Source organism: Acinonyx jubatus, chromosome A1 (assembly GCF_027475565.1).
Source record: "Acinonyx jubatus isolate Ajub_Pintada_27869175 chromosome A1, VMU_Ajub_asm_v1.0, whole genome shotgun sequence".
Taxonomy (NCBI): Eukaryota; Metazoa; Chordata; class Mammalia; order Carnivora; family Felidae; genus Acinonyx; species Acinonyx jubatus.
This window is the reverse complement of record NC_069380.1, coordinates 109,844,865-109,854,807: the sequence shown is the minus strand read 5'-3', so window position 1 is coordinate 109,854,807 and position 9,943 is coordinate 109,844,865. Positions and strand designations below refer to the sequence as shown.

At 43.2% G+C, this 9,943-nt stretch overlaps 1 protein-coding gene across 4 annotated transcripts in view; it reads left to right on the top strand.

The window, feature by feature from the left end:
* The first annotated feature begins 1,284 nt into the window (after positions 1-1,284).
* Positions 1,285-9,943, top strand: part of CDKN2AIPNL (CDKN2A interacting protein N-terminal like) — a 24,394-nt gene continuing 15,735 nt past the window's right edge. For 2 of the 4 annotated variants that reach the window (XR_008297778.1, XR_008297775.1), the window contains exons 1-3: positions 1,290-1,589; positions 2,879-2,978; positions 8,481-8,583. Coding sequence is in view for 2 of the 4 variants with exons in the window: in XM_053221123.1 (XP_053077098.1) it covers positions 1,351-1,589; positions 2,879-3,005 (366 nt within the window). In the remaining 2 variants the exon portion in view is untranslated. Of the gene's footprint in view, positions 1,590-2,878; positions 3,032-3,271; positions 4,924-8,480; positions 8,833-9,943 lie in introns of those variants that run through there. The other 2 variants (XM_053221123.1, XM_015087621.3) reach the window with 2 other exon arrangements.

Here is a 9,943-nt window from a genome sequence, read left to right as displayed (position 1 = left end):
TCCATTTTGTGTGGAGGTTTCTGCCTGCTGGGGTCCTAAGATCCCATCAGAAACTGCAGAAGCAGCAGACATCACAGATGGCTCTGCCTTTGGACCCTACTCTGTAGCCCTGGATCCTGGATTCTCGGCCCAGCTCTGTACCTCTGTACCAAATGATAAGGGATGATGGGGAATCCTCTTAGGTCAATAATCTCTCAAGGCTGAAGGGGGCTCAAGTGATTTCCCAAGTGCTGTGCTTGAATGCTTCCAGGGATAGGAAATTCACTACTTACAAGAAAGCTCTTCTCTCAGTGGATCTGCTACCTGACACCTGAACAGATACCAGAGTTATGCTAGTTCACCTGCTCATCTCCTGTGGACACATCCATTCCAATTCTTTCCAACATCTTTTGGAAACAGAGGTGTCACTGCTCTGGTTAAAATCCTTCAGAGGCTCCCCATTCCTCTTAGGAACTAGACCACAGTCCCTACCATGGCCAGCTATTTTTGCTGATCTTTGCTGCCTCATCTCCTTCACTGTCCCCCACTGTAGAACCCTGTCACACAGATCTTGGCCTGTTCTTACCAGGCCAGACTGGGTCTTACCATGGCCTATGTCTCTTTACGTGGTTAACTCCTGTTCATCTCTCTGCTCTCCTATATCACTTCTTGGATACTCATGTCTGGATCAGGTCCCTTGCTTATTCATGCTCCTAACACTCTGGGCCTTCTTATGAACATCTGCCAACGTTGAATATTTTCACTCAAGCAATTATTTCACTCACGTTTGCCTCCCCCAGCAGACAGCAAAGTTCATTAAAGCAGGGCTTTGAGTTTGCTCTCTTGCATCCCCAGCATCTAGCAAAAGGCCTGGCAGGTATTTAATTGGCTGGGTGGCTGGCTCCGGGAAGGTGGGCCACAACCTGAATGGGTGTCGAGACCTTTGGGAATTAATCAAAGACCCTAAGTAGCTACACATATAAGCCCTCAGAACTGAGAGCATCCATCTGAGGGCTGGGTGCCGGGGAAAGCCCCAGGGCAAGGACACAGCACAGCTGTGGCTGGTACCGAGCTGCCGAATGGGAGAGGGGCACTCCGTCTCTGTGCTTGGGGCCTCCATTTCCCTACCGGTTCCCCGCGGGTCGACTGAGAACGGCCCCTGCGACTCCTGGGTGGACGCACGCCAGGCGCCTGGGACTGCGGAGGTCTGAGGGGCCGGGGCCGGTGAAGCCGCCGCTCCCGGCGAGGGCGCTCCAGGCCGGTCGTCCCTAGCAGTCGCGCGCCGCTAGGGCCACTCTAGCCGCCGGGAAGTGGCGCGGTGCGAGTCGGGAAGGCGGCGGGCGGGTGCGGCCCTCGGCGGCGGAGGGCGCCATGGTCGGTGGCGAGGCGGCTGCCGCGGTGGCGGAGCTGGTTTCGGGGGTGCGGCAGGCGGCTGACTTCGCGGAGCAGTTCCGCTCCTACTCGGAGAGCGAGAAGCAATGGAAGGCTCGCATGGAATTCATCCTGCGCCACTTGCCCGACTACCGCGACCCGCCAGATGGCGGTGGCCGCCTGGACCAGCTGCTGTCCCTCTCCATGGTGTGGGCCAACCACCTCTTCCTGGGTTGCAGGTGCGGACCCCTGCGGGCTGGCTGACCCTGTCCCCTGCCTTCAGACTTGCAGCCCTCCCCTCGGGCTGAGCACCCCCTGCCAGTGCTGACCCCGCCCCCAACCTCCTGGCACCCTAACCTGTGGCTGTTGATCACGTTAGTCCGCCCTTTTGGAAAGGTATTTAACCTCTGAGCCTCAGTTTTCTCATTTGGAAAGTGAGTTGTGATGACTGCAATGTTAAAGACTAAAAAAAAGCACCTAGCACAGGCTGCTATCTAGCAAGAGCTCAACCTTTGGTGAGCTCTAAAATGCCATTGTTATGTGTATTATTACTATTAATTTAAACTATCATCTTTGCCAAGTACATTTTTAAGTGCCTTGGCTCCTTCCACCCACGTGGCAAACGTGCAGAGACAGAAACTGAGGTCTCCAATTTACATATGAAGTAGCTGAGAGAGGCCGGATGGTTTTTGACAGGATTAGTAGATTTTACCAATTATGGCAGGATGTAATTTGTGGCCTTTGGCTTTTTCTCCCCACTCACCCCTCTGCTGGACCCTTAGCAAGAGCCAGCCATTGCCTCTCTGCCTTTACAGATATAAAAATAACAGATGCCTTCAAGAGACTGCTTTTGAAGTGCCTGTACCCTCTCATTGAAGAAGGTGTCAAATCTTGAAGCTCCACATCCTTTTATTTTAGCGTCCTGAAATTGTTAGGATAATAAGAGGACTCGGCTTAGTCCTGCTTTCTGTGCACCTTATGGATGTCTGACTCTGGTCACATGGCCCCTCCAACCCCTAGCCACTTGGTTTTGTTTTCAGATGTTGGGGCTTATTAGAACAGGATTTGAAGAAGCAGTGCCAAAGGCTTTTTCTCTATTTTCTAGGTGCTCCTGGGAAATCCTGGGTAATGGGTTCCAAGATTAGGTAAATGTCAGAAAATTGGACAAATGAACAAATAATGATTACATTAGACCAGAATTCCATGTGTTTAAAAAATAAAATTTAGTCCTCATACTGTATCCATGCATATGTACTGCCAGATGTATAGTGCGTCTATTTTCGTAAATCCTTTTTTGGTTTGGAAGTCTTGAAACGACTGCTCTATTGGCATTCCTAGAGCCACTTCTGAGTCCACAAGCCGGAAGAACTGTTTCCAGATTTACTGTTGAACATGTGTCCCTTTCCTGTAGTATCACATCAGAGCTCTAAGAGTCGAGTTCACAGTCCAGCTACTTGTAATTTCTTATTAGTCCACAGTGACAAGTAATTCCTCCAGGGTTTTTATCTTACTACTTTTTATTGTGCAGTTACAACAAAGACCTTTTAGACAAAGTGATGGAAATGGCTGATGGGATTGAAGTGGAAGACCTGCCACAGTTTACTACCAGAAGTGAATTAATGAAAAAGGTAAACAGGATTTCTCAGTGCATTTGAAATGGTATAGAATTAATGGACCCTGCCTTTTTTTTTTTTTTTTAATTTTTTTTTTCAACGTTTATTTATTTTTGGGACAGAGAGAGACAGAGCATGAACGGGGGAGGGGCAGAGAGAGAGGGAGACACAGAATCGGAAACAGGCTCCAGGCTCTGAGCCATCAGCCCAGAGCCTGACGCGGGGCTCGAACTCACGGACCGCGAGATCGTGACCTGGCTGAAGTCGGACGCCCAACCGACTGCGCCACCCAGGCGCCCCAACCCTGCCTTTATGATGATATATGTTAGAGTATATTGTTTTCTGGATGTTCTTGTTTACTCCTCAAGGATTTAAGCCCTTTCATTAACAAATTTTAAAAATTTGTTACTGAAGTATAATTGACTTACAATATCCTATTTGTTTCAGGTGTAAATCATAATTTTTTTTACATTATAAAATAATCTCCATGAGAAGTCTAGTTACCATCTATCACCACACAAAGCTTTTATAGTATTAATGACTGTATTCTCTGTGCTGTACATCACATCCTCATGACTTATTCATTTTATAAGTGGAAGTTTGTACTTCTTAATCCCTTTCACTTCAGTACCCACCTGCCATCTGGTAACCATCAGTTTGTTTCCTATGTCTGCGAATCTTTTTGTTTTATTTGTTCGTTTTTTTTTTTAGATTCCACATATAAGTAAAATCACTTGTCAGCATTTGTCTTCATCTGTCTGACTTATTTCACTTGGCAGAATACCTTCTAGGTTCACCTATGTTGTTGCAAATGTCAAGGTCTTTTTTTATGGCTGAGTAGTATTCCATTTCACACACACACACACACACACACACACACACACACACATATAGCATGTAATCTTTATCCCTTCATTTATCCGTGGACACTTATGTGCCTTTTCACTTTTATTTCTCTGTAATTGGTATAAACCTTTTCACAGCTAGGTAACTAAATTACACATTTTTGGTGGAGTAATACATAAACTCAACCTCTAAACTTTTTTATTTTTTAAAACATTTTATCTTTAGGTAATCTCTACACCCAACATGGGGCTGGAACTCACAACTCTGAGATCAGGAGTCACATGCACCACTGACTGAGCCAGCCAGGCACTCCTCCAAACTTCCTTTATGAACATTGTTTTGAACTTTTTGCTTACTTTTTAAGAAAATGTTGGCTAGAGTGCTACTTTTTTACACTTATTGAAAAAATCTTTTTGGTAACATTTTTACCCCAATGGGTGAGAGTCTAACCAGACTTGTTTGGCCCTTCTGACTTGCTGATGGGAATGTAGATGGAATAATGCTCACATATAGGTGTTCCCTGTTCTGTAGGGCTTAGTCTGATTTGAAGTTGTACCTTTATATGGTGAGCTGTTGCCTGTGGGGCCTTGTATCTGGGTCCTGGTGCTGGGGCCCTGGAGAGTGGCAGAAAGCAGCTCAGATGATGGGGCTGGGCATCCCGGTTGCTTTTCACAATCCCCCCCAAACATGGTTTTTCTCATTTCCCTTGGCCTTTTTAGGCAGTAGAATTAATTGCTCCCTCTCCCAAAGTTCGTTTCCTTGGCACTTTACTCAGGCCTCTTTTAGAGGATTGTAAGCTTCTCAAGGGGAGAGATGGTGCCTAAAGTTTTAGTCCTTCTGTCTCCAAAACCCAGTATAGGCTTACCCTAGAGCAGCTCAGAAAAAGCTTACAAAATTGACCAAACCGATAGAGTGAAAGACTCATGCCCCCTGTTTTAGTTCTATCCCCAGAAACATAGGTAAGCCCTTGCCTTGCCCCAGTTGGGTCTTGTTTTGGGAGGCAGAACATATAAAGAGGTTCCCTTCTATGTGGGTATCAAGGAACTAATCAAAACTTCAGCTTCCCAGAAAGTACTTCAGCCTCAAAACATCATACCCCACTCAGATAGTTTTCCTAAAAAATATATATATATATATATACTTTATAAAATATATATATATATTTTATAAAATATATATATATATATATATATATATATATATTTTAATCTGAAGTTGGAAGTCAGGAATTTGAAGTTTTTGACTTTTTGGATCGTCTTCTGTAATACTTTAAAAAAAATCTCTAGTCAGTGCTTCAGTGTCCCATAGTGGTAAGGTTCCTGGAGCTCAGTCACGGAGCAGCTAGATAGTTTCTGGCTGCCTGAGTGCACCCCATGGGGAGGCGTAGGCAGGAGGAGTAGGGTGAGCTTTTACTTCCTAACTGCGTGTGGCAGATTCTTTCCTTGCTTTTTGCTTCCAAGAGGTATTGTGCCCTCCCTAAAGACTTTTCACATCAGTTTTCTGTTACATTTCTCTGTCTTGTATATAACCATAGTCTTTCCAGTCATGCTGGACTATGAGAGGTCAGAACCATTCATGGAGGAGCACCTGGGTGGCTGAGTCAGTTAAGCATCTGACTTCGGCTTGGGTCATGATCTCATGGTTCATGGGTTTGAGCCTCACCCATATCAGGCTCTGCGCTAACAGTGTGGAGCTTGCTTGGGATTCTCTCTCTCTCCCTCTCTCTGCCCCTCCCCAACTTGCACTTTTTCTCTCTCAAAATAAATAAACTTTAAAAAGACCAAAAAACAAAACAAAACAAAAAACAAAAAAGGACCCTTCGTGGTGTTTGGGTTGCATATCAGGAGAGACTAAGGAGGTTTTGTAATTGATTGACATGACCATAGACTGGTGTGCAGAAATTTGTGTGTGTGTGTTGTGCCAGGGTGTCTCTCGAAGCTGTTAATATTGTAAAGGGGTCTTGAACCTCAAAAATGTAGGGATCCTCTACCCTGTGATATTCATTTTTGACACTGTTATTTCATAGTGTCAACATCCAGAGAAGAGTCCTCAGGCATGAACCCAGTATCCCTGAAAGCAGCTCTGCCCGCAGACTAATTATTTTCATGTTGTCACCTGGAAGAGGCCTGTGGGGAGCCTATACTTCTAGAGTGTTTTTAAGAGTATGTGTGTCTCAGCTTCCTTCAAATGTCAGTTGGTTAGGCGTCTGACTCTTGATTTTAGCTCAGGTCATGATCTCAGAGTTCGTGAAATGGAGCCCCATGTCAGGCTCCACGCTGACAGCACAGAGTCTGCTTGAGATTCTCTCCCCCTCTCCCCTGCTCATGCTTTCTCTCAAAATAAATAAATAAACTTAAAAAAAAAAAAGACTCTTGTAGATACTTCGATCCTAAGAAGTCTTCTGATGTGTGTGCTATGACAGACTTGTGTGGTGTTGAAGGATATCCCTGAGAGGCTCCTGGAAAGTGTTGTGGAGACTTCGCCGTTCTTTTGTCTCTTGCCTGAGGTGTTTGCATGTGATAGAGGCTAGCAAACATTAAACAATAATGCCAGCCCAGAGACCGAAAAAGCTTGATACTGAGCCATGTACCTGAAAATGTCTGTTGTAGTTCTGCCCAGAATAGATCTTAAGCTCTGAAATTAGAATTTAGGTGGGTTTTGAAGCTGGCTAGCAAAAAGAAATGAATCAACTGGAATTGTTGTTATCTTGAGACTGGACAGTGAAGATAATTTAGGACATAATGTCTTTAAGATTTAAAAATATTTTGTAGTTCTTCTGCACTTTTGAGGCAAATACATCTCTGTAGTCTATCCAACTCTTAACTATTTTGGTCCCAGAGAAGAAATGAGCATTGGTATATCAAATAGATGGAGGGTATGGTTTTTCTTTTGACTCAAATACAAATATATTGAGCAAACAATCTGTTATTTAACAGCCATCCCTGGCCACTTACTAGCAGCCTTTGTGGTTGACCAGCTTTATCCATTAGTGAGCAATACTTAACAAAGAGCATCAGCTCACTCAGGAAAGGTGTTATTACTCTGACTGTCAGAGTTAATATTTCCAGACCATGGTCTTAAGGAGAAAGAGGAGTGATTAACTAGGAAGCTGTCATTATTGGCTCATAGAATTTGTCAACTGAATTTCTTGGCCCATTTTTCCTGAGAACATTTTTATCCAAGAAGGAACATGGCAGTATAGAAAGTGACTATATATGAAATGTGAACGAGAAAGTAGGAAAACAAGAGTACTTGCATTTCAAGAAGTTCTTTCTGTGCATTGTGTCTAGTCTTGGCAAGCTCTAAGGTAATGGAACAGCCACTCCCTTGGTGAAAGGAGATGTGATTTTAAGGCAGCAGTTAATTGTGAGCGTTAAAACAAATGCAGGGGCACATGAGTGGCTCAGTTGGTGAAGTGTCTAACTCTTGATTTCAGCTCAGGTCATGATCTCCTAGCTCGTGAGTTTGAGTCCCATGTCGGGCTCTGTGTGGACAGTGCAGAGCCCTCTTGGGATTCTCTGTCTTGCTCTCTCTGCCCCTCCTGCACTCTCATTTGCACCTCTCCCTCTCTCAAAAATAAACATTAAAAAAAAAAATCTTTAAAAAAATAATGTAAAACAAATGCAGCTTGTCAGATTAGTGGAGTTACATTTCCCCCTTTATCCACCAGAAATAGAAAAAGCAAGAAAAGCTTTATCTGACCCCACAGGCCAGTGTGTCGCCTGGTTGGTGCCCAGGATGAGAGAATCATGTGCTAACACCTTATGTCAAAGACCGTATTTGCAGCAGCCAAAGCTGTGGCAAGATTGTGCTGCTGTAGTCTTGGTCTGTCCTTTTGGAAATTTGAAAGATATCTTAGGGGGTTTTCTTTTCCTTCAGACTAAAGATGGTTTCTTTAGGTGATGTTGTATTCTTCTAACAGGAGGAAGACTTGTTATATTTTGCTTTTCCCAAGGAATTTTGCTTTTTCATTGCTCAGAAAGACTGAAGTGACAGGCTTAGCTAGGAAATAGGTCATACCTTGAAAACTCTGATTACTGAAAAGACTCTCAGATTGATTCACTCACATTGCTGAATGTTAAGGAAATCCGAATACAAGGTGACAGCCAAAATGATTTCTTCACACCCAGCTTAAAAGTTGTCTAAAGCCAAGTTTAAATTTATCAAAGGTGCTAGAGAGCACCCAGAAAGAATATATTTGCTTCATTTTGCCACTATTTGAAGACATGCATTTACAGTTTTTAATAGTGCGAAATCCAGAAATACATAAATAACCTTCACATCTCCTAACTATCCTGAGTCAATGTGAAATCTTGTGAATTACTACCTGGATTCAACTGATTTTAATTTAGAACAGTGTTTGTGTGATTCTGCTTTTAGAACCCTTCACTGCAGAGCATGCCGTGAAAAAAGTTATGTTTCAAGTATTTCTCATCACTTTTAATTGTGACATTTATAGATCACGAGTGACAAGAGAAAAAATTAGGCTCTAGGTTCCAAATGGATGGTTATGTTCATTGTTTTGTTGAGTTTTCTATATGTAGTAAAATAATTCCTGAGTGTGCTTTCCACGTAGGTAGTACATAAATAGTGTATCACTGCTGTATTTTAATTTATGGATTTGATTGGCTGGACTACATAGTTCAATAACCTTTTCTTTTTTTCCCCCAGCATCAAAGCTAAGGCAGAAGATTCATCACATTTTCAACATCAGCTTAGGAAGGAGGCTGGGATGAATGTGACATTGACCACAGCAGCTCTCTTAAGATTCCTGGTATTTCAACCTGTAGGAAATCAAGAGGCAGTTGGAATGATAGATAGTCTTGTCTAGATTGGAGTTTTAAAAGGTCTCATTCTTCCAGTAGCTATCATTCTAAAAGTGTGCATGGATATTTGTGGATTTATAAATCATGCCTTTTTTTATTCTTACTTTTTGAATGTCAAACTTTTTGTTAAAAAATCCCTATTTTTTTTTTGTTGATGTAATAATTGTAGGTAATGAATTTTACAATTTGGATTTTTCGACACTGTATCTTCAAGTCTGATTCTGTTTTATGGTGTTCCCTCCCACCCCACCCCCCCACCCCCACTGAGGCAGACCAGCCTTTATTTCCTTATTTCTTTCTGAAGTTTATGCCATCTTTATGGCCATTGCTACACACACTTATCTTTTTTTAAGAGATGAGTGAGAATCAAATCGTAGGCCTCAAGTACCTGCCAACTCATGGGAAGAGGCAACTTCTGAAAGGGCATCTGGCCTTTAAAACTGATACCAGATGCCACAGCTTGGTCCAGGCAGCCAGTTGATTGATAGATTCTCTAGAAGGTCTCCTAGGCTGCTGAATAAAACCCACATTCTTTTTTTTCTGGAGGGACCCTGAGGGTTTTGGTCTTGTATATTCGTGGATTGCCTTGCACATATCCCCTGAAGAAATACTTTAGTGGAATGTTGTTTTGCTCTGAAGTTCTCATATTAATTTCCCTCTTTTATTTAATATATCTGCTCTTTATCCCCTCCCTCTTCCATTTTATTTATGACTTATTTTTAAGTAACCTCTACACCCAACATGGGGCTTGAACTTAGAACCCCAAGATGAAAGGTTGCATGCTCTACCAACTGAGCCAGACAGGTGCCCTCTCTTTCATATTTAATACCCACAATTAAGTACTTACCTCCAGGCATAAATCCGACCCTTGATCTTAGCCAAAATGTCAAGAAGCAATTTCCAGGCATAAATCCTGAGAGAGGGACTTCATTTGGGGTCAGCAGTATAAGTCACAGCAGGATTCACTCATCACTGAGCTTGGTATTAGGGTAATGGTGAAAAAGACAGTGAACCCTGTCTTAGCTTAACCTACTGGTAAATTCAGGTAATTAAAAACCCAGAAATGCTGAAGAGAGCTGGCTGTGGGAGCATTTCTCTGGCAACAGAGAAGTGGGAAGGCTCTCACTGCTCAAGGCTAACCATCACATCTTGGATGGAACTCATCTCTGCGCAACCTGTGGCTCTAATCTGTAGCGATCACTAGGGTAGACCAAGTGAGCTCAAGACCTCCGATATAACTTTGGATCAGCCATGTCTCTCCCTGGCCTTACCTGGGAAATGGAGATCATAGAAATCCCTACCAGACGG